Below are 24,352 nucleotides of genomic sequence, written 5' to 3'. Positions count from 1 at the left end.
CATCATTTAATGCATCATTCTGTTGGACAGGAGCTACTAAATTTATTGAATGATTTACAGAGCTATCTCTATATTTAAACATACTTACATGACTGCTGATGAAGTTATTTTTGTTTCTGCCACTCATGAGTATTGACATGTTTTAAGTCACTTTCTGTTTAACTTTATAATTTATCTAACCTGAGAAGGATTTTAAAGAGAGACATAACTTTATTACTAGGATGAAAAGTTATTTGCTTTGTAGTTTTATCAGAGACATAAAATAATTTGATCTCTGATTCTTCTGTTAAAAGAAACATTTGCTCTTCTACTTCAATGGTTGGGGCCCCGAGTGGCCGAGTGGTCTAAAGCACTCACCATTCTGGATCACTGCCATCTTACCTCTGTCTGTGTGGGTTCGAGTCCAAGACTCGGCTAGCATGGGTATGTGGGAAAGCCTGCCAGTGGCTTCTCATGGGTTGGTTGTTCTTCCCTGGGTTTTCCAGGGTTCTTCCTCCACCAGTTATACTGGCCGCCATGTATAGCCTATCTTGTGCTGAAAAATGGCTTTAAACCCTAGAACAACAACAACAACTTCAATGGTCCATGAACAGTGTGTCCAAAAAAAGACAGGTTCAAAAGGACTAAATCAATGGGACTAGGGAACTGAATCCCCAACAGCAAACAAAAATAAATGAATACCTTCATCCCAATGTTTTCTACATCAAACCAATATATTCTTTAAAGTTCGATGAAAGTTTTTCATTGCCCCTTGGTTTTCAGAGTGATGCACAACAGACTTTTAACTGTTGAATACCTAATTAATACATAAATTGCTGGTTGATCCCTGACATAAATTAGAACCTTTTTTGACACAAACATTATGTTCAACAAGAATTGGCTGCCTGAAGTTTTCTTTTTACAATCATTATCCTACTGAGTGCTTCTTCAAATGCATCAGTTGGTTGTAAATGAGCTTTGGGGTATCTGTTGGTTAGGATTTCAGTAGTTAGAAACATAACTCTTACATTTAGGCAAATACAAATGATACAGATTTTGTGGTAGGTGTTACTGACTTCAAGATGACCAGCAAAGGGAGTTTCATGAGCTAGTCTAAGACTTTTCTGTCAGTATGACTTAGGTTCCACATTTTGATAACTTACTGACAACTCATCAGCAGGTGCCTCAGGTGGTCTCCATTTTCTCACAATGACCCAAGTTTTGAAACTATATCAAGTTCATAAGACTCTGGAGTCAGCTTTGTTAATAGCCATCTGAAACAAATAGGTGATCTCAAAATCATTTTCAATGACAAATGGTTAGAAATTAGAGAATCACTAGTCAATATCATTTGATTTATCAGCAACAGGAGCAAAAGTGACCTCATCAAAAGCCTGACCAATACATGTGTCAGCTAGAGAAATAGATTCCTCATCAACTTTATTCTCAAGAGCTCTTTTTGCTAAAGTTGTTGTAACCGTTCTAGCAGGTTATAAATCAAGGATATTTTCTTCCTCAGTAAGATCATCCTTTTGATCCAAAAAAGGCTTGTTAGTTATAAGTGGATTAACCACAAACTTACCTCCAGCTAATTCATTGCCAAGCAATAAATGAACAAGCTCTAAATAGGCAAAGAATTCAGACGTGATTGGCCAATAAGAGATTTAGAACCTTTCGATATGAATAGTTCATAATTTTCTATAACAGAGTCAGACGGGGCAGTGTTTGACCCAACAAAATGTATATTTTCCAATACTAGACCATGACCTTACCTATGAGAAACAAGATCATTTGGAACTGCACTGCCTTTATTGTGTTCCTTATTCTATAACTTAAAGCAGTCAGAAATAACATGCCCCAATTTCTTGCAATAAGTGCACACAGAAAGAGATATCAAATGTTGGATTCTTATTAGTTGCACAAGATTGAAAGTTGTAAGAACTTGCTTGAGTCTGAGTTGGTTTATTACTTACAAAGCCACTAAGAAGAAAAGTTATTAACAAACAAAACTTTTGGAGCCAATAAATATTCATCCATTGTAAGAGCAACACTTTCTATCTTAAGTTTATCAAGGTTTGACTTTAATATGGAGGCAGTTGTTGAACTCTTCAACTAATGTCAGTTGTCTAAGTGTCATAATCTTGATAACTGTAGATGTACACCACCAGTCAAATAGTTATTTTCTCAAACAAACACAACATGGGTTTGGCTATTTGGGTTTTTTTTGTGTTGTTTGCAAATCTGAAGCCTCTGTCAGTATGATTAGGTACCTAATCATATCCATTCAAGATACATTCTTTAACCAAACCATAATCACCACTTGCTTCAACTGACAGGGAAGTATACATTTCACAAGCTTTGCCTAAGGATACTCACTAATACCAAAATCCAGTGCTTTCTTGGCCATTTTAAATTGTCAGCTATTTTTTCAGAATTTTGAAAAATACTGACCTACATTTTTTTCTTTAAAAGTGGGTAATAATCTATGATTTTTTGTAAAATCAAAAATTGAACTTTAGTAAGTGGGATGCTTCATGCTTGCCAGTTCTAATTATTTTGATCCAATTAGAAATTCCCTTACTTCATTTTGTTTTTGTATTGACAATTTCATTTGCTTCTCTTTTTGTATTTGGATTTGTCGTTCTTCCTTTTTCATCCTTTTAACTTTTTCTTTTTCCTTTGCATAGTTTCTATCTGAAACTGAACTTATGTTAATTCTAAATCCATATTTTATTCAAAATTTGAAACTCAAGTTTTCTTAACTCCATTTTATTCTTGTATTTTAAAGTCAGATGAAGACATACTAATCAAATCCAAAGCACTTTAATCCAAAATATTTTTTTTCTACCAAATATATAACCAAATTATTATTTATTTATTGTTTTAACAAGGTTACCTTTGCCTCTGAAAGATCACATTATCTGGCAAGCTGGAGTAATGCAGCCATTTTCAAGGATTCTAACTGGGAAGGATTTTAAATAAAGATCTCCACTTTATATTTGTTTTCGCTTTGTAAAATCAAGAGATGAGAGACAAAAAAATTCCAAAATAAAATGAATTTAAATTTCAAAACAATTTCAACTGCTCTAAAGTTTGTCTCCTAGATGAGCCCCCAATATTTCCTGTTATGACTCTAAACTAAGTAACAGAAAGAAGCAAAACCAACAAATTTTGTAAAATTTAACAATTTTTTTATGAAAGTTATAAATTAAAATTGTGAGAGGAACTTACAATACTATCAAGTGAATCAAAACTAATCATTATAAAGGTCTATGAAAGTCCTAAATCTATGAAATGTTCCTTGTAATTTCAAAACTGGAAATTTACTGGTTCTTCAAGAACCATGACATTGTCAAAATGTTATTGTCCAGAATTCCTTTGAATAAATTTATCACAGCTCCAGAATAATATTATTGTTCAAATAATGAGCACTTTCTGTTCCCACTGAACAGTCTAAACAAATGTTTTTCTTCTCAAATAATACTAAAGTACAACATAATACACATCCACAGTTTTACAAGAGGAGCACAAGAAATGATAATGACTCCAAAGTTGGAAAGAAATTTGTTGCTCAGTGATCTCTTTATATACCAGTACTTCATCCAATGTTACTATATTTTGCAATAGACCCCACGTGACAGAACTCACCACTCATTTTGCATTGAACTGGCCTATGCGTGTGACCTAACCCAACCAATGGGAAGTTACTGAATCCTTATAGAAATATTGAAACCTGATTAACCAATGAGAAATTAAGCCATTCGGTCTTATTACATACTTATAGATCATATGTAATATTAAACTCTTAACATATCAAACAGACAAAATTTAACTAAAGATATTCTGTGTAATTTACAACCATGAATAAAAACTGTAACAATCAGATAAAATCATGTAACAAGACTTACAAAATATCTACATAACAGGAAGCTGATTCAGGGCAGTGGATTTCCAAGCTTCATGTATCGAATATCATATGTCCTGTTTACCATCTGCAAGGGAGATTATCTGATGCATTGGCAGTATCTGGCCATACTCACTTTACGTGTAGCATTGGACAGTCAGGTTGTTCTAAAACAGGAAAAGAAGGAGCTAAATGACTGGATAGATGCTATTAGAATACAGATATTCCACAACCATTTATTACTATTATTATTATTATTATTATTATTATTATTATTATTAAATGTTGATTCCTTTAACCAGAGGTAATATATTTTCTACAAGTCTTATTTTGCCCTGCTAGATTTAAAAAAGGTTTTGCTTATTGTAATTGCATTTACTTTTTCTAAGTCATGCATTTTCTTATATGAATATACCCCTCTTGATTACTGAAATCTGCCATGCAGGCAATATTGTTTATATTGAAAACTAACACAAAAATAAAACAATTATAATATAATTATTATTTCAGTTTTGAATTTAGTATAATTTCCAATCAATGTCATCATCCAAGAATTATGTAGGAGCACTAATGTATTTCCATGGAAAATAATGACTTGAAATTCAATAATTTGAAGAAAATAAAAAACTCAGCCCAAACTAGGCAGTACATAGAAACACTCGACATCTCAATTGTTGAGGCGCAACTGACTAAATTATATTAAAAAAAACAGTTATACACAAGTTTAAGATGCAAAACAGATTCCTGAATGAGGGTCACATGGTCATCCTTCCAGAACAAAATAGAAACTTTTTACAACCTAAAATCACATACACCCAATATGGCCTTAACTGAAATCAGTGGTTCTTACTCTGGGAAAGAATAAAAAGATTTTTTTTAAAAAGTTGTTTACCAAAACCCTTACTGGTTCTAAATCAAGGTCAGCAACTAGATACAGTGTTTCTATTATTATACCAGTCAGGTCAAACAGAACTGAAGTGAATTTCTAGAAAATGTCAAGTCCAGTAAACAAAGTTACCTTTTACTAGCATGTAATGGAATTAAAAAATTGAAACTAACAAACAAGTAATTAACTTAAATATAAATAACAATATATATATATATATATATATATATATATATATATATATATATATATATATATGTATATATATATATATATATATATATGTATATATATATATATATATATATGTATATATATATATATATATATATATATATATGTATATATATATATATATATGTATATATATATATATATATATATATATATGTATATATATATATATATATATATATATATATATATATATATATATATATATATATATATATATATATATATATATATATATATATATATATATATATATATATAGTGCAATAAATTACTTAGCCAAGTGTTTAAAGGTCATGAAGTCTCTAGTTTACTGTGAGTCTTTTAATTACTCTTATTATGTGGAGGTTGACTAATTATTGAGTTCAAAGTTGATAAGTTCTAATTTTTTCCTGTTTATTGTAATATATGGGTATTGTATAACATGCTTTGTTAGTGTGTTTATTATGATTGTTGCAGAGAAGGAAACTAGAAATGATAACAAATGCAGGAATGGCTCTCAGGCTACTGCTATCAAATGACACTTGTACACAACATTTTTATGTTTCTTGGTACATGGTAAAATATTATATCTGTTTCTCATTAAGTTTTCAGCTAGTGAAATTGACAACAGCATTTTGCCAAAACTTTTCTGAACGAGTCAGAGAGAGAAGAAATAAGAGATGCATTAGAGCACAGCCCCATGTAATGTGGGAAGGAAATTCAAAGATTGTAAGAGGATTGATGAGCAAGACTGTGCTATTCTGCATAATGAAGGGAAACAGCAGCAGACAGATTCACATAATCATGCTAAGCCACAATATGCCACCAGTAAAACCATTGGGAAACTTAAAGTTACGTTTGTGGTGACATTAGTCACAGAGGAGCCATATATATTTCAATTTCAAAAGACAGTATGAATACTTAAATTTTTACAGAAACAATTTTAACGAACACACTTTATCAACTTTTATGACAAACATTTATGAATGCTCGTTGATTTCATCAATAGAATGATCAGATGCATGCATGAAAACTGGCTGAATATTAATGGCCGATAACGGAATCAATTAATGGAATGTGTTGCCATCAGGTATGTATGATCTGTTAGTAAATCAGATAATATGAAGAATATGTTTTGACATGTTTGCTTAATTCAATTAAAGTCATTAATATGAAGAAAATTTAGATATTGGGTACATTTACAATTTAATTTATTTATGTTAAGACTACACAATGTTCATAAAGAGCAACTGCATGCATGTACATCCTTTTGTCCTGATAAAGTATTTAGGTTTGTCCTGGCATCCCAATTCATGTATCAACCATATAAGTATACCTATATCATAGTCAAAGGGAAACAAAATTATATTAGATGTGCTGATATTTGTCACAAATATTTGATGTGTAAGCTTTTGCAACTCTGTCCGCACTCCCATCTCTCTAACTAACAGTAAATTTTGGTCTAGAATTCTGACATTAGTGTGCAATTCTATTTCAGAAAATTGTGATCGTAACCCAACTAAAATGGCATGGAAACAAATGGAAAGATATTGCTAAAGTGGGACCAACAACAAATGATCTCATCAGGGTGATTGCAGAAATCTGGCTGCACAACATAACAGTGGAATTATGTAAAAATGTATAGATCACATTTTTAAATTTCACCATTTTGTGTTCTTGATGGATGAATCCCAGGAATTATCCAAATCGTTTGTGTTCCTGGATTGATTCTGAGGGAAACATCTTAGTCATTTTAGTGACATCTTGCAAGATGTAATCATTCAAGCAAGAGCTGACATATCTATACCTGCATTTTAAAGTGTTTTTGTTGGTGGTAGTTTAAGGCATTTTTCTGCACATGACAGGCTACGCATGACAGGCTACACATGACAGGCAAGTATAAGTGACAGAGGAAGAAGCCTTGAAAGCCACCAGTACTACTGGTACAATTTCTTACATGCCTACATTGACTGAGCCCAAGACTTGAACTCATGTGGACAGAGGAGAGATGGCAGTGATCGGTAAAACCAAGCACATTAGACCATTGTGCCCCCTTGAGGCCCCCTGCATTTTAAGTAGGCTATGAAGACATCAACAAGCATTGTGTCTTTAATCATATTTATTCTGCACATTTTCATGTTCTCTGAATGCTATTTCAATAGTAAGAAATTTTTTTTGTATGTGCTCCTATATGTGTTTTTTTCATATATATGTATGTATATATACATATATGTATGTGTGTGTGCATGCATGTATGTATGTATGTATGTATGCATGTATGTGTTTGTGCATATATGTAATTGTGCATGTATGTATATATGTATGTATGTATGTGTGTTTGTGTATGTATGCATGCATGCATGTGTGTATGTGTTTGTGCGTATATGTAATTGTTTGTGCATGTATGTATATATGTATGTATATATGTATGTATGTATGTGTGTTTGTGTATGTATGTATGTATGTATGTATGTATGCAGGCATGCATGTATTTATGTATGTATGTGTTTATGCATGTATGTATGTATGTGTTTGTGTATGTATGTATGAATGTATGCATGTATGTATGTATGTATATATGCATGTATGTATGTATGCATGCATGCATGTATGTGTTTGTGCATGTATGTATGTATGTGTTTGTGCATGTATGTATGTATACATGTATGTATGTATATATGTATGTGTTTGTGCATGTATGTATGTATGTATGTATGTATGTGTTTGTGCATGTATGTATGTATACATGTATGTATGTATGTATGACCATAAGAAATAGAGGATAGTGTGGTTGGTTTACCATTGATGATATTTATCTGAGAGTTTACGATTCTCTTTATTTATAAAGGTAGAAGAGTCCCACAAAGCTAACAATAAACTTGTGTGTAAGTTTTAATATATGTTATGAACTTTTTCTACTGTTTTTGGAAACCCCAGACCTTGGTAAGAACTTTATTATTTAATATAATTCTTTTCTTAAGAACATGAATATCTTTCCTGGTTTGACTAAATATGTGTCTGATTCTCAACAAATATCTATCATGCTTCTCAGAGGTATATAGTTTTAATTTCTGACAATTTCTATTTACCAATGTGCGACTCTCAATTGTCTGGTTATGAAGTTACCAAAGTTCATTTTGCTTGTACTAATTGTGAGTAACTAACAAATCTGTTAAGATCATTTTGCATTTCTCTGAATGTTAAAGAAGTAGAACACAGCTTTTGAAGAGTTAAAACACTCATACCAATTTCCCCCTAGGTTTTTCAGAATATTAAATGGTAGGGCTTTTAGCTGCTCTGAGGCAGATCAAACTATGTTGATGTAGGAATAAACTTGTTTACTGATACTACTGACAAAAACAATTTAATGCAGACAATAATTCAGTTTAATGCAATCACATAGCAGGCCTACAATTTTTTTGTTGTTGTAATTTATGACAATGCTTTAGGTCTCACTTAACAAAATGCATATAATCTGTGAACGCTACTGGCTTTCGGTGAAATCTAAAAGCAATACTTGCAGATGCTTCAGTACACTGAGACTTCCTATGATTGAATATTGCATAAAAAAAAAAAAGAAATTTGATCTTTCATCTGGCTAATATAATCATCCAGAAACAAACATATTTAATTTTTCCATTTCCAAATAAAAGGTGAAGAAAGTATTTGTATAAAAGGCTTACAAAACAACTTTTGTTGTCTATTTGTTAGGCTTTGCAATTAATATACCTACTGCAAGAATGAAATACAAATAAAAGCATATTTTCACAGCAGTTTCCATGTGTTTCTTCTTTACTGGTTCAGATTGTTCATTAGCCAGGACATTTTTGTATTTAGCAAATCCCTTATTTCCAAACAATTGCCGAAATCAGTGACTACTGTGTCATTTATATCTGATGAATATTTCACTTGTAATCACTGTCCCAACTAGGACAGCCAAATAAAAAATAATTATATATAATTTGTTGTTTTTGTTGTGGGATTTTGAAACATCGAAGCATGATATTGAAAAGTAACTCCTAGAACCTGTCCTCTCTGATCATTGTCTACTCAAGTCAGGAGGCAACAGTTACAGCCATAGTGGCTGAATTCATAGTGCCATAGTGGCTGAATTCATAGTCCCAATGTCATCCCTTAGATTGTATCTGATGATGGATTCGCTATGATATGGATGAAACATAACATTTCTGAAGTGAAATTACTTTGTTCAAGTCATGAATGATTATTGAAAGAGAACAGACGTCAATAAAGTGTACACTACTCCATGAGTTTATAAAACAAATGTAATAATCTCTGATAAACAATTTTATACAAAGATAAATCTACAAAAGAACATTTTCTTGGATAGCTCACATCTAATGTTTCATTTTATTATAGAATGTCACATATTCTTGTAAAATAAATATTTGAGAAACAATTATGACCTGTCATAATATTCTGTGTACTTGATCATACATGTATTGTATAAATAGTATGGCATTCACTTGTAACTTTCAATTTATATTACTTCTTTCTGTAATTTTATTTTAAAGTGGATCCTGGTAATGGTATGGAAATTAAAGTGAAACTGTGACAAAATAATAGCCAGTACAACTAGCACTGATATGAAATATAATTTCTTGAGAAAGATCATTGAAGGTACCACCTGATACAGAGCTAGTTTGATTATATATATATATATATATATATATATATATATATATATATATATATATATATATATATATATATATATATATGTAATATGATAACAGGTATATGTGCACATAGTCGATCATCAGGAATGTATGTTGTAGACAGGCCATTGTTTGGTATAAGCTCTGCCATGGGACTAGGGTGTGGGATATCCATGAAATTTAAAATGTAGTATTTTGTCTACATTGTGTTATACATGTTTGTTGGTGCATATGCATAGCTAGCCCACAACTAAACAACACATATAATGTTACTACTATATGATTTGTACAGGTAATATATATGCAGTTGAGACCTACTGTGGGGGCATTATAGTCAAAAGGCTTCTCCTGTCTGTTGTCTCGTGGTATGACTTAAAATAATTCAGTGAGGGGTGCTATAAAACTCACATATAGTTGCAATAAAATCCATAACTGATTTCCACTAGATGGAGTGGATGTCCGTTGGGCTTAGGGAAGGATCACCAGACACATGGACAGTCTATACATTTTTGAGTGGACGATCTGTAATCACGATGCATATACTGTATGTCAAGTTCAGCAACTGCAAACAGTGTGGCGTAGTTGTTAGTTATGTGTCCAGTTGATGATTTGCAATGCATTCCTTTAAAATAAACAAACATTGTGATTTATTTGTCTTGCTTCAGTATCAAATCATCTTTATTGACATGTTACATTTCCAGTAGTTGAAGTCACAAAAAAATAATTTGATTCCATAAGGTGTGAATTATCTGAAACATGCTTCACAAGTACTTCACAAATATTGGGGTGTGATTGGAAGGATTCTTACCTCCAAATGTATTTGCTTTGAATTGACCTTTTCCAGTAAATATTACCCAAACTAAGTGAGCATATGTTATGGCCCTGGCTTTGTAATGTGCTCCTTGTCATGCGTCCATGCATCTGAATGTCAACAATTGTTTGCTACCATTCTGAAACCAGTATTTGTGATCTGATTTCAATCAGACTTGAACTATCTTGTCATTAATTTCTCATATGTGTTTGATCATGAGTGAGATCAATGTATACTAATGGAATGATCATGCATCTGATTGGCTGATATTTAATTATCATCATTAGCTGAATTTTTATACTCCAATTTTCAAATCGTTGACCCTACATTTTTTATGACCCCAAAAACAGAAAAAGGCTGCAGAAAAACTAACAAAATGCAAATTTTCCAAGTATATATAAATGTCACAATCATCATTGTAATGTTCAGTACTATTGACAAGGTTTTTTCCTCAAAACTAATTAAAGTATAAGTCGTGCAACTGTGGTTCACTTCTGGTAAATGGACGGAGACAAATCAGTTTTAAAATACCCTATTTAAAATTCTTTTAGTGTGAAACCAGAATTACTCCTTTGTTGTTGGGCCTAAAAAAATCAGTATGACATCTAAGAGCTCGAAATATTTCTTTTCTGTCAAGGATTTCACTCTACATCTATGAATTTGCTTTTGCAAGCTTACAGTCTAAAATTTCACAAGATGAGTGATATCAAGTTCACATGGTCTGCCTGTTAATATAAACTAGTTAGCGCTTTATAATTTTTGAATAAAATATTAACAAGGAAAAGTCTTGGATATGACTCAGCCAGGGTTCGAACCCATGACCTCATGCATCCCAGGTGGACGCTCTAACCACTAGGTCACTTTAGCAGTCTGTTATTGGAGGAAGATCCTAGCAAATACCACTAACCTACAGAAAGCCTACTGTTAAGCTTTCTCATATACCCACCCTGGCCAAGCCTGAGACTTGCATGCACACAGACACACAGACCAAGATGAGATGAGAGTGATATGTAAAAGATGACACCCATAGACTACTCAGCCACCTGGGGATACCTTATAGTTGGTAACAAATCCATTCCTGTTGCTAGAGATTTATGGCAACTACAGGTTGTAATTGTATGACCAGCACAAAATGGACTATTTTAGCTATTCTTGGCACACTTACTGCACTGTGACAATGTTCATTATGCATTTGTCTGAAGGCACTTGTCTGCTTTCTTGCATTGATTGGGAAGTTTTGTTTTAATAGAAATGCAAATTCGACACAGAAAATAGAATTAATAGAAATGCATGCTCTAGTTTACAGTTTTGTATATGATTAGTTGTTGTACATTTATTATTGTTTTGTGTCTCTGGGTATATATTTGTTCAACACATTTACCATTAGCAAATAAATTTATTACCATACACAAGTTATGTAACTTGATAGAAAATATGCAGAGATCCAGCTTTAGAAAATGGCCAAGAGGCTGGATTGGCCTTTATGAAGCACATCTTAGTCCACAACATAATACAGATTGCATTATTTAAATATGACCAAAACGTTTATGAAAGAAAAGTAACTTTATTATATGCATAATTTAGAACCTAGAAAACTCTCAAGACATTAAATAAATGCAGGAAAGAGCTGAGTTCTACTGCAGGAAAAGGAAACAATAAGATATTAAACACCTATTAAAATTTAACTTCCTAACTTAAGGAACATTATATATGATTTAGATTCAGTATTGAAATGATTCTTAATTTGTCTTCTTTCAAAAAATAATTATATTTTGCTGTTTTATTCTCCATTGATTAGCAACCATTAAATGCAAAACATTCATGAATCAACCTATATTACAAATAATATTGACACAAGATAAATGTCCAAAACAGTTGTCAGTGAAAATTAACTGAAAAAATGAATGTAATAACAGATTCAAATTCTGATTTTGTATTCAAGCTTAGATTAATATTTGGATGAACTATGTATTACATCTTTTATGCATATAATCATGTATCACTAGCTCTACAGTGGAAGCTGTAATAGTTTCATATGAGCTCAAAATCAAAAGTCGAAGTTATCTCAAATTATCTGTCGTGATCAAAATTCTTTAATTTCACTTCAAAATGAGTTCCAGCGAACCTACGATATTGTCAAGAGTCTGGCATATGTCATCAGTTTTCTATCTGTCAAATGTTACTTTTAACTTTATTTCAACATCCAATTTTAACCAAACTTGCAGAGATTGTATTGGCATGGAATCCTTTTAAATCTGTACAGATGATGTTGATCCTCCATGAGTAATAGTGAACATTGCCAAAAAAATTTAAAACCTTCAAGTAATGTCTTTAAAAAAGTCATTCAGCAAAATTTGACTATTTGACAGAAAATATTCTTGGCTTGAACTTTAAACTATATGCACATAATGATGATCCACCATGAAATGTGGCTGTCTTTTGTGTAAAAAGAGAAAATCTTTAAACTGCTTTCTATTCGAAAACTGTTCAGTAAAATCAGACCAAAATTGGACAGATAGCTTCTTGGTCTAAACTTGTACAACTAGAAAGACTACCATAACTTAAAGAAGGAAAACCCTACAGAAGTAAATTTAACCGAATTTGACGGAAATCATTCTGGCATGAACAGCTTTTGAGTTTATACAAATGGTGCCGATCTGCCATAACAATATGGTATTCATTGCTAAACATGAGACACAAGTGGGCCTGAGATGGTTCACATGGCTGACATCTGCCCAAGAGCAATTTCACATAAAATGAAAGTCTGAGGCTAGAACTTCCTATCACTTTGATGACTCTCCACCTGTCCCTTATACCCATCCCGCCTCCCCCATTAAACTAAATCTGACTGGCAGTTTGGCTATAAAATATGATGCAATAATTCAACATAATAATAATAATGCAACAAAAAAGACCACTATTACTTAAAGAAGAAAAACCTGTTGAAGAAAATTTGACTGAATGTCTGGCGTGAAGTGCTTTAAAGCTCATGCAGAAGATCTGCCATAAACATGAGGCCTAAGTGGGCCTGCGATAGCTGACATGGCTGCCCAATACCTGCATGCAAGAGCAGTTTCACATGACATAAAAATCTGAGGTCAGAACTTCCTATCAGTGACATAACTCTCTACCTGTCCCTTTTGCCCTTTCCTCCTCCCCCATTAAACTGAATAATCTGGCAGTTTTGGTATACAATATAATGCAGTGTACTGGATTATGCAGTAACTGGCATCATTTCAGTACAAAACTGACATATGAAATATCTTAATGGTATCAATGCAGTTCATATTACAAACAAGAAAATACAAATTTGAACTGCTATTATATTATACTAAAACTAGATGATATGCAGTTCCAGAATCTTGTAATTATTAAAGAAATGTCCTTAAGTAAAGTACAGAGGTGTGATAGGGATGTAATGTTTATTTTCACAATATTCTATCATAGATTTCTTATGTTTATAAAGGTATGCACAATCCATACACCTTTCCCGACCATATGGATAATGACATTATAGCTATGACAGCGTGTTCATTTGCAAATGTTTTGGTACCTCATGCTTGCATTTCATTAGAAGAGTTTATCTTCAAGTTTTTATATGATTGTTCATGTTTACCTTTTCAGACCTTTGCTTTTAGTTGGCACAATACGATCATATTGTGCTGTAGTACAATTAAACACTGACACATATCCTGATATTTGTTTTACCAGATTTTGCTGCTTAGAAATGAGGGATAAATATCCCATCATCATACTTGTATACAATGTAGTGAAATAAGGAAATATCTCTGAATCAGAATTCTTTGTATTCCACACTGGTGTATATCAATGATTCTATTCCTCTTTTCAGTGAGGGTAATTGAGGTGACACTACAAGAGAATGGCCATGCAGTTTTAGATGGGACATTGACAGTTACATCTGGAGAAGCTACGACTCTGATCTGTGTTACAGGAACCAGTCGGCCTGCTCCTACAATAGAGTGGTACTTCAGATCTCAGAAGATGGGCAATGGAGCTAATCTGACCTTAACCCCCATGAACAAGGATCATGACGGAGAGATCTACTGTCAGGCATACAATATTGATCCAAGTAGACCAGCAGTTTCTATAAAACCAAGGCTTTTTGTGAAAGGTATAGTAAATTTATAACCTTTGTTCCTCCTTTGGAGCAATGGTAACATTTTGATTCAGATAAACTGCTTAATGCTTAATTTTGTGGCTGTTATTATCTTGACTGTATGATCTTAAACTAATTAATTAATAACTGTGAAAACTCAACAACCTATTTCCCTTGAATACAAAAGTGATAAAGTAAAACTCGTGTTATTGTGAATTAAATCCCAAATAATCCTGGAATTTGTAATAAAAGTCCTAAACAAAAAAGTTCAGATATTTGTTTAGTAGCTTTCCAAATAATTTCCAACACTGAAGGTGTTGATGTGTCTTTCGTGACCTGTAATCTCTAATGATGCTATAGCTTGAATTATACCAACAGTCTTTTGATGAATCAACATTATAATCCAAGAATATATCCTTATTTTATTTTCGTTATAAATCCAAATCTGTCTGTCCAAGAATATTATAATGGAGCACTTTGTATTTCCAGAGAAGAATAATTTTGAATTAAATAATTTCAGCCCAAATCAAATCTAACACAATAATAATAAAAATTGATTCTGCTCGGATGTAACCACACAAATGAGTAATTTTCAGATAAGCAAGATTTATATGTAAATCTAAGGCATACAAATAATCCCCAGATGAGGGCCATAAGTTCATTATTCTAGAATAATTTAAACTGCAATTAGTCTGTTACTAGAATCATAATAAATTATATGACAAATCTCACATACATCAGGTCTAATTATATGAAAAGATCCAATGTCCTTCACTCTGCTTAAGATAATGATCCTACTATGTATCCTTCACTCACAAAAACCCAAACACTGTTGTTTGCAAAACTGTCACTGATTTTATGACAAGGTCAGCTACTAAATACAATTCTATGTTACCCATAGCATATAATGAATAAAATAAATGTAACAAACAATGCAAATTAAATATCCATAATAGTTAATGACCCATACCCAAAATACATGTATCTCGTACATAATCTAAGTTGCTTGTAAATGTTATGCTTAATTTCATGTTCTGAATGTTGAAGCATGCATGTTTATTGCAAACTAATAGTAAATATGTTCCAAGATTCTGTCACAATACAGTAAGTATATGTTAAAAACGTTTTTACAATTGTAATTGCCTTTAGTATGTAATACTTCACTAACCAGCACATAAATCAATCATCTGTCAGCCAGATGTGTTTTGGGTCCTTGCACAATACTACACTACATATGTCACATATGTGGCAACACTCCATCTTTATAGCATGATAATGTGATTCCAGATATAATGTGGTGATGCCTGTTCAGATGTTTTAAAAGAACAATTATATATTTTTTTAGTATTCATCACCTTGATTTATCAAGCACATTTTATTAAAGACAGAGATTGCTGAAACTTGTTGATAAAATCACCATTCGAATCATATGAGCCACTGTTATATTTGGCAGTTATCAGCTATTATATTGCATAGACCCTGTCCAGAAGTTTTGAAATGAAGAAATAAATGTGTATTTCTAATACTGAGGCACCCAGTAGACCACCATTATATTTGACAACTCAAATTTAACGTGCCATATCAGCTTCTAACTGTTGACCTGTGCATCCACATCATGTTAATTGGTATTTCCAACAATTATGAGTCAAAAGTAAGCAATCACCTGTTTCATAGGCAGGTCTTAAACTTACCTGCTTATGTATAAAATGTTTAGTACTTTATTTGACCTTGCATTTAAATTCAAACACAAGAAAAAAGTGATGGTCATTGTTGTTGATTCGCATGTTGAACACACAAAGATGGACTTAATGAAGCAGAAAATGTCCCACTGCAACATTGCTATGTATGATCTGAATGTGCAGTAACACCAGTATAGTACATGTAAACTGATAGCTTAAATGCATAACCTCAGAGATTTGTGTAGATATTATTAGTGGCATTCTTCCACTATTTAATTTAGGTACCAAGTTTTGCTGCTGATGACAGGTAGAAGGGTCAGCTATGTTCAGAATCACTGAAATAAGGTTGCTACACATGTATGGAGATTTACACAAATGTAATTTACTGGAGAATCTTATATCAGTTAAATGTTACGTGATGTTGACTTGATACAATCTGGCATTTGTCTGGGTCTTTCATGGTCTAATTACAGCTTGTTAAGCTGAGAAATGGATGGAATTAATGATTTTGATATGTGAACCACAGAGTGGAGTGTATTATGTTATCATGTCCATCAATCCATCTGTCCATCCATGTCTCTCTGAAACCAGATAGATATTTGCACTTTAACTTGAGTTGTCCCCATTTACAGATACAAAATAGTGTGGCTGGCTTGAAATCAGGATAAAAAAGTTCTATTGATAACGGCTCAAAAGCTCAAATGTCAGGGTCACTCTGACTGAAAGAACAACAGATTTCTGCCTAATAGATCAAGTAGAACTACAACGTGTTTGAGATGAATATATTAAAGGAGCCTATAAGAACTTGTTTTTGAACTAGCCAGCCCCCAAAGGGGCTGATTCAAAATGCTCAGGATAGCTCAAACTAAGAATTTAAATGCAGCTGTGCTCACTACCTAAAAAAAATTACCTCATAATTAGTTAGTCTTTTGATTCTCTTATTCAAGAAAAAGTCTTGCACACTAAAGTTTTAGTCACACCTCATAGTGAACTGCCAGCAATTGATGGAAATATAACTCAATTGCATATTATGGAAACTCCAAATGCCATGATAGAGATGCTGACAGACAATGGATTGCTACTTTCTTGCAAAAGTGAAAGAGTTTCATGGAACATTTACAAACCAATGGAAATGCTTGTACAAATTGTCTGTGGTATCTGCAGTTTGTCATACCCACATAAGTGATTTTATTCTTAGTTTTTGCTTGTATTTTGTTTTGTTTAAATGTCAGCTCACCAAATCGTTGCTATTTTCATCATTTCCCTGATTTGGACTGATCTTGTGTTGAGAGTGATTACTGTTTAATAGCATTATATCAAGATCTGTTGATAGCTTGTGTAAGAATGGGGTGGGTGGGTGAACTTAAGATTAGCTAATTTGTGTTTGTTTTTAAATTTTCTTATCTTGTTAGCAGCGCATGCCAATTACATTTTGATATGGATATGAGTATGAGTTGGTGCGAAACTCCATTCATGAACATTGGGAGTAATAAGGGTGGACCAATGTGAACCAGAACTCCTTTGATGGTTGAGATTGTGGGGTAGGCCCAAAGTTGGTACTATATGAGAGAATAGGTAATACTGAACATAGCAGTGAATCATTAGCATTTCATAATATCTTGCAACATCAACAGAGCACGCCAAAAGTTTATTATATTTTCAGTAGTGCAAGGTGAGCCACTGCACTCAAATACATTTTAGTGTATTGAACAGAAGACAAATGACACCAACATTAATAGATGGTATAAGAAATCTGTGCTCAGTTTCAATATATGCATTATTTTTTTTCAAAACCTGACAGGTACACAATGCCTATTGTGTGAAGAATTATTTTATGCTTATGTCTGTTTGAGATTTACGAAGGTTTGCATACTCTAATACAATCATCAAGGGGGTTAACCCAACATGTATGTGCTGTCAATGGAGTTAGCCCACAGCAACACCTAGGCAGGTCTTTAAAAATTGATTAGAGATCATATACCATGAATAGTGTGCATGCAATAATTAATGACTGTATGGAACATTTGCCTGTGCCACTGGAAAAAATATACAAAAAAGCTTAACTTTGACGATTGCTTATGTCCTTTTTGCATTAGATTTTAAATTCAGTTGCATTTGATCCTGAATAACTAACTTCTATTTCTTTCAGTGAAAGTTTCAAATGTGACATTTTGGGATTCATCAAGTGGGACCATGGTGTTTTATGAAGGATTTCCCAAAACGCTGAAATGTATCAGCGGTCCATCTAGACCTGTATCTAGCATCAGATGGTGGATTGAATCTCAATCTGGAACCACACCATTAACTAATAATATAACTAATACAGAGATGCCTGCTACCGATGGTCTGCATGTACGGATTAGTGAGATTACGCTAACGCTAATGAAAGACAGCAGGGATAAGAGAATCTTCTGTGAAGGGGACATTGGTGGTCAGCAGCCGGTTGCAGTTTCCCATAAAGTTAATGCTGATGTTTGGTGTAAGTTATTTTCATTTTGAAGTAAATTTCAAAATCAATACAAAATTAGTCAAGTTAAGAAAGAAACCTGAATAGGTATTGACTGGCTGTTAGATCAAAGAAAAGAAGAACCATAGGATGCCATGTTAATAGATTAGGCATTTGTACCATAAAGTAAATTTTGAGAGTACCTGGTAATCTTTTATGAACATTAGGTAACAGGTCTGGAGTAACTCGTACGTACTGGGTCCAAAATTGTTTGTTACCAAAATGTATTTTGCACATAAGGGATTATAATGTGATGTCAGATTGTTCTACAAATTAAGCTTGGTTTTGATTTGGGACTAATATATGCTAGGTGGATGGTAGGTGTTCTCTGTATTTAATAGTTAGAAATGGATTTTTGTTTCACTGGTGATGAGACATAGCAGTCTTAATTTATATCTGTCAGACTGCTGTCCGTCCAACTTTATCACATATATTATTGCTGGTTCTACAGCTAATACCTGGATGACATTTTGTGGATGTCTTAGCCATGGAATAAGAAGGAGCCCTATTATTTTGGGGTCAAACTCTCAAAGATAAAGGACACTGTGGCTGAAAGAAAAAAAAAGCTATTTCTACTGTTCACAGTAGACTATTATGCCTGAGACAACACGTGTATAACGTGTCATTCATCATAGAGATTTTTCAGTTGAAAAGTCCATTGATGAACTCAACATGATGGCCATGGACAGCTGCCTGTTTAAAATAGCAATATCACTTGTTTTTTTATCATCTGTGATAATGAAATGTGCCCACAGATGCAAAGGGTAATGGGAGAGGGTATAATCATTCCTAGAGACCAAGGAGGTCAAATGTCAGACCACACAGAGCACTTGTTTACATTTTATTTGGGTAAAAAAATCAGGTCTTATAACTGGGTGTTTAAAACCAGAGGACAAGATAATTTGTACTAAAACCACAGCAGCATTATAACATGAGTGAGATTAAATTGATTGATTGTCATAATACTACTATCAGATCTGCTTAATGGAAGCACAACGTTTTTTTTAAAAAGGTGTGAACTAATCGGTAAAGCATGCTTCTCGTTACATGCATATCTGTCTAGTGCTCAAACAATGACATTAAAGTGCCATTATTCGTGAAGATGTTCACGTCTACATATTAATATATTTACACTTATCTTTTTTCTTTAAAATAAAAACAATAAGCCATAGAATGAGTTCAAACAGAGAAAAAATGAGAGAGCCGGTCTTGAGTGAATGCTGAAAACATGTGATGCAAGACTCTAGTCTACATCTAAAAGTGAATCGTGTTATTTTAAGGTAACATTGATTGGGCATGCGTAGTCAAAACATAATGAAAATAAAATATTAAAACGTATTTCATTATTAATTTAAAGTCAACTGAAATGCCATTTTAATGAATCATCAAATTTCTTTCATACACAAAAAAGAGAGTGAGAGCAAGAGAGGGATGCAAACATCATTTTCTAAGACAGATGATTACATGACAACTTTGTTTCAGTAGAACTGGATAAAAGATGCATACACCAATTCTGTTTGCAGAATTGATATGTATACAGGATTTGAATACATTTGGCATGATGGTTTTGAATCACATAATACAGCAACACATGCATTCAAGGCAAGATTGGCTCAATGGCCTTAACCCGCTCAGTATCCTTGACAATTTCAATTGCCAAATCAATTAAATATGTTTTGTTTACTATGATTTGTATATTAATCCTCATGCATAGGCGCTATACAGTGTCTACTGCCGTTGCTCTATAATGATTGAACATTGTGTTATTAACAGCAGTGGTTGTCGTTTGGGACTGAACAAGTCCATGTTTCGGAAGATTATTTTTCCTTTATAAAAATACGATGCATGTATGCTGTTCAAGAGAAGCTGAGTGTGCCTCTCATCAATGTTAACCTATTATTCTTACTAACTTTCCCACCATGATTCATGGAGAAACGAAACATTGCATCAACTTTAAAATTTCCGTGTTAAAGATTTACTGTAGAAACGAATATCCTTGAAAACTATTGCAAAAAATAATTTTGAGATATAAAGTAAATGGTGAATTCAAAGTTATCGCATAATATTGATATTCTGGACTTTCTGATTAGTGTAGAGGTAGAATATTACACTTTATAAAATATCCCAGGACACAGTTAGGGTCTCTCATCACAATTAAACATATTCAGTTCTAATGCAAAATAAAGCGGTTTAGAAAATTTTTAAAATGCTGTCGTGCATTTCATTTTTGGTACAGGTGACATAGTCGCAGTAGCATTGCCATATTAAAGTTTCCAATAATTGCTCAATCATTTCAGTCCATAAAACAGTTTCTGAAATTTCAGCTTCAAAAGCTGTGGTTGAAATCGCAAGCATCAGTGTAAGCAGTGAGCATTATTATGCCAAACATCTGGTATTTGATACTAATATTGTTTTAAAAGGAGTGCAGTACTCAATGAAAAAAGATGTATTTATATGTTGCAAGAAACAAAATGATTTGATAGAATTAAATTTGCAATACTTGAAAGATGTCTTTTTCCCCATTATTTCATCTTGCAAAGATTAGTTTGACTCCCTGTCATAGCACTTTCTTCAAATAAATTTAACATGCATTTAACAGATGGGGATCACTCATGGAAAGGTGTCTATTTTTGTATGTCCAGCTTTCAGAAAAAGAAAGTTCATCATACACACTTGACTCATTGCTTAAATGTAAACGCAGAATGGGTTCATCATTAGTTAAACCTTTCTTAATTGTTTCCAATTATCTGAAAATATTTTGTTTCAAACATTAGTTTTATTTGATTGTTAAAAGGTAAAGAGCCGTTATCACCTGTTGCATGGTGGACAATTGGCATGCAAAGTGAAACACTAACAATTAAAGGTTGCTGATTATAAAGATACTCAGTAAATTCATGAACTTAAAAACTATTTTCTTTAATTAACTTTAAGTTTTAAGTGTTTTCCTAATTGTTAAGAATATAAATTCATAATGCGAAATTGAAATTTTAGCATACAAAATGGAATCATGTCAATAACAGTTTTAAGTGTTTTCCTAATTGTTAAGAATATAAATTCATAATGCGAAATTGAAATTTTAGCATACAAAATGGAATCATGTCAATAAAAGTGAGTATCAGTTTGTGAAGTGAAATAGTAAAACAAAAAGATACATTCAAGTTTATATTGTGAAAAGAAATATGTAAAATATTGTGACATGTAAATTTTAAATACTCTTTTTTGACATGACTTGTGCATGAATTGTTGTCACAATTCCTTTATATATTAAATTATGGAAAGGAGATAGTTTTAAATGAAAGAATGCGTTACCTAATTTAAAAGTAAAACTACTCGATATTGAGAAAAATACTTTTTATCTTGTCATTTCTTTACATACTTGAATTTTTAAAAAATCCAAACTGGAATTATAAATATGATTTTAAAACAAAACAAAAACTACCTGCTGTTTTAATGCTTTGATACCTTAACCTTAATGCAAACAATATTTTGGTTATTTGTTGAATGTAAAAGGAAAACAGTAGTCGCTTTCAATCATGCTGCATATTAATCTGTGTAGCAAGGTTAAAAATTGTCAGGTGAAATGAAGCATTGACAAATGACAGTTCCTAATCTTTTTAGTTAATTAGTAAAATTATGAAATTTATACCAGATTCACAATATTTGCTTTTAAGTTATTTTTTTATTTAAAACTTTTCCCAATTGCAAAAAATGTATTTTTGAAATGCGAAATGGAATGTATTAGATAATGAATCATGTCTCTGAAAGTTAAATGTCAGATTGTATGTCTGTTTCTAATGAGGGATGCCAGTTTCATTAAATTCCATTGTTATAAAGCATATTTTCATTTGAGAAATACCACTGGTTTTCCATGTGTTCCCTCAAAATTTTAAGAGAATTACAATAGCAAACTGGTAAACTGAAAAGCAGATAATTTCCCTTTCTCGAAATCACAACTGTCTATAATTTATCCCATTTTCTTATGCACAATATTTTCAACATATTAGCTCCCATCTCGCTTTACTAAAGACACACCATTTACAATGAAAGTAACCGCTGGTCACGATGCTTGACTCCAGAATTCACAATTATCCCAAAACTACAATTTATGCATCTTACAGCCTTTGCTGTGTTACCAATACATCCCATGGTTTTCTGCCCTTTAGAATCATTTCCAGCGCTAACCCCTGGATTTCACACTTGTCACTTGCGTACTGGACATTGCAAAACAACATTTTAATGTCTTTATATCCACACAATGTATTTAATTATCAGTTGTATGGTAATTTAAAACAAGTTCTTAATTCTTTACAATTTAAGTATATTCATGAGAAATGAATTTCAATTTCACCTCATTAGAAGAAGAAGCACGTATCTTAAGTATGTTTGTCCTGTAATTGTTAGTATCAATTAAATATATAATGATACTAATATTAGGTAACATTGCAATGTTGTTAGATAGATGACACACATATACCGGAAGGCTGCTATAATTTACCATAATCATTATAATAAAAAACATGCTACAGTTCTTGATAATTTTCATTGCATGGTGATTTAGCCTGTTAAAAAGTCTTGTAAAAAGCTGACGTACATTTGGGATTCTAGACCAGTTTTAAGTGGGCAGCAAGTAGCGTCAAGAATACACACGCACGCACACACACACACACACACACACACACACACACACACACTCTTGAATTGCGCAAGCATGATAGGTGACTAAGGGAAATTATATCAACCATTTCTCACCTTCATTGAAGGTCTTGTTTGTTAAATCTTGGTTATTAAGTCTTGGCTAATATTATATGTTTCCATTATAAACTCAGCTATCAACTATTCACCATTTCGTATGAAAACTCCATTTCCACTGTTAGTCATATTACACACTGGTAGTAATGAGTAAACACTAAAGCTAAATGAGTGCAAGATCCGGAGCACAAATTTTATCTCATATCAGATAAATCGGATATTCCAACATGTTAATATTTTCATGAGCTACTTCAACACATGATACAGTTGTGCAGCAATAATGTAAGAGTAAAAGGAAAATATGATCACACAGTGCAGAAGACTTGGTTAAAGTGGCAAAACTGTAGAAGAAACTGCGATTATCTGATTTATCTCTACTAGTGCATTATATACTTCATTTGTTTTGTCTCTTTAAAATATTGCGTCCTCAAAACCTGAAGGGTGTTGGACAGAGTGGCCCTTGCCCATGGGATCCTAGGTATGAAACTTCTCAACTGATGGACCTTATTCACTTATCCTGAAGAGTAGTGTTAACTTACTATGATCAAGTCTAGACTTTCCCATGTTATCAAACGGTTCTGGCTAGAAATGCCATGCTCACAAGCCATACGTGTAAGATGTGCTCTGAGCATATACTTGGCCAGTACACACTAATCTGGAATCATGTCTAACAATCACCTCTATTTCATCAAAAGTTAACTCAATCCAGTATAACTGATTCCAAATTTTTAAACCTTTCACTGATTGAATCAAATTAATCGTCAATAAAACACAATTAGCAGCGATCAGCTTACCTTTGAGAACTTACTTCAAGAGGTGCCACATTTTC

General features: G+C 32.7%; 2 protein-coding genes across 2 annotated transcripts in view; one reads left to right on the top strand and one right to left on the bottom strand.

Annotated features, from left to right (window-relative positions):
* The window catches only part of LOC149772614 (uncharacterized), a 419,962-nt gene that overhangs the window by 314,111 nt on the left and 81,499 nt on the right, over positions 1-24,352 (bottom strand). The gene's annotated exons all lie outside the window — the stretch shown is intronic.
* Positions 1-24,352, top strand: part of LOC149772616 (synaptogenesis protein syg-2-like) — a 64,727-nt gene that overhangs the window by 8,546 nt on the left and 31,829 nt on the right. Inside the window, exons 3-4 of the mRNA XM_089947545.1 lie at positions 14,323-14,604; positions 18,418-18,747. Of these exons, the coding sequence (XP_089803671.1) occupies positions 14,323-14,604; positions 18,418-18,747 (612 nt within the window). The remainder of the gene's footprint in view (positions 1-14,322; positions 14,605-18,417; positions 18,748-24,352) is intronic.

Source organism: Sinohyriopsis cumingii, unplaced genomic scaffold (assembly GCF_028554795.1).
Source record: "Sinohyriopsis cumingii isolate HCF-2022 unplaced genomic scaffold, ASM2855479v2 utg001339l, whole genome shotgun sequence".
NCBI classification, from domain to species: Eukaryota; Metazoa; Mollusca; class Bivalvia; order Unionida; family Unionidae; genus Sinohyriopsis; species Sinohyriopsis cumingii.
Note: the sequence above shows the minus strand (reverse complement) of the source record. Positions and strands in the feature narration are given on the sequence as shown.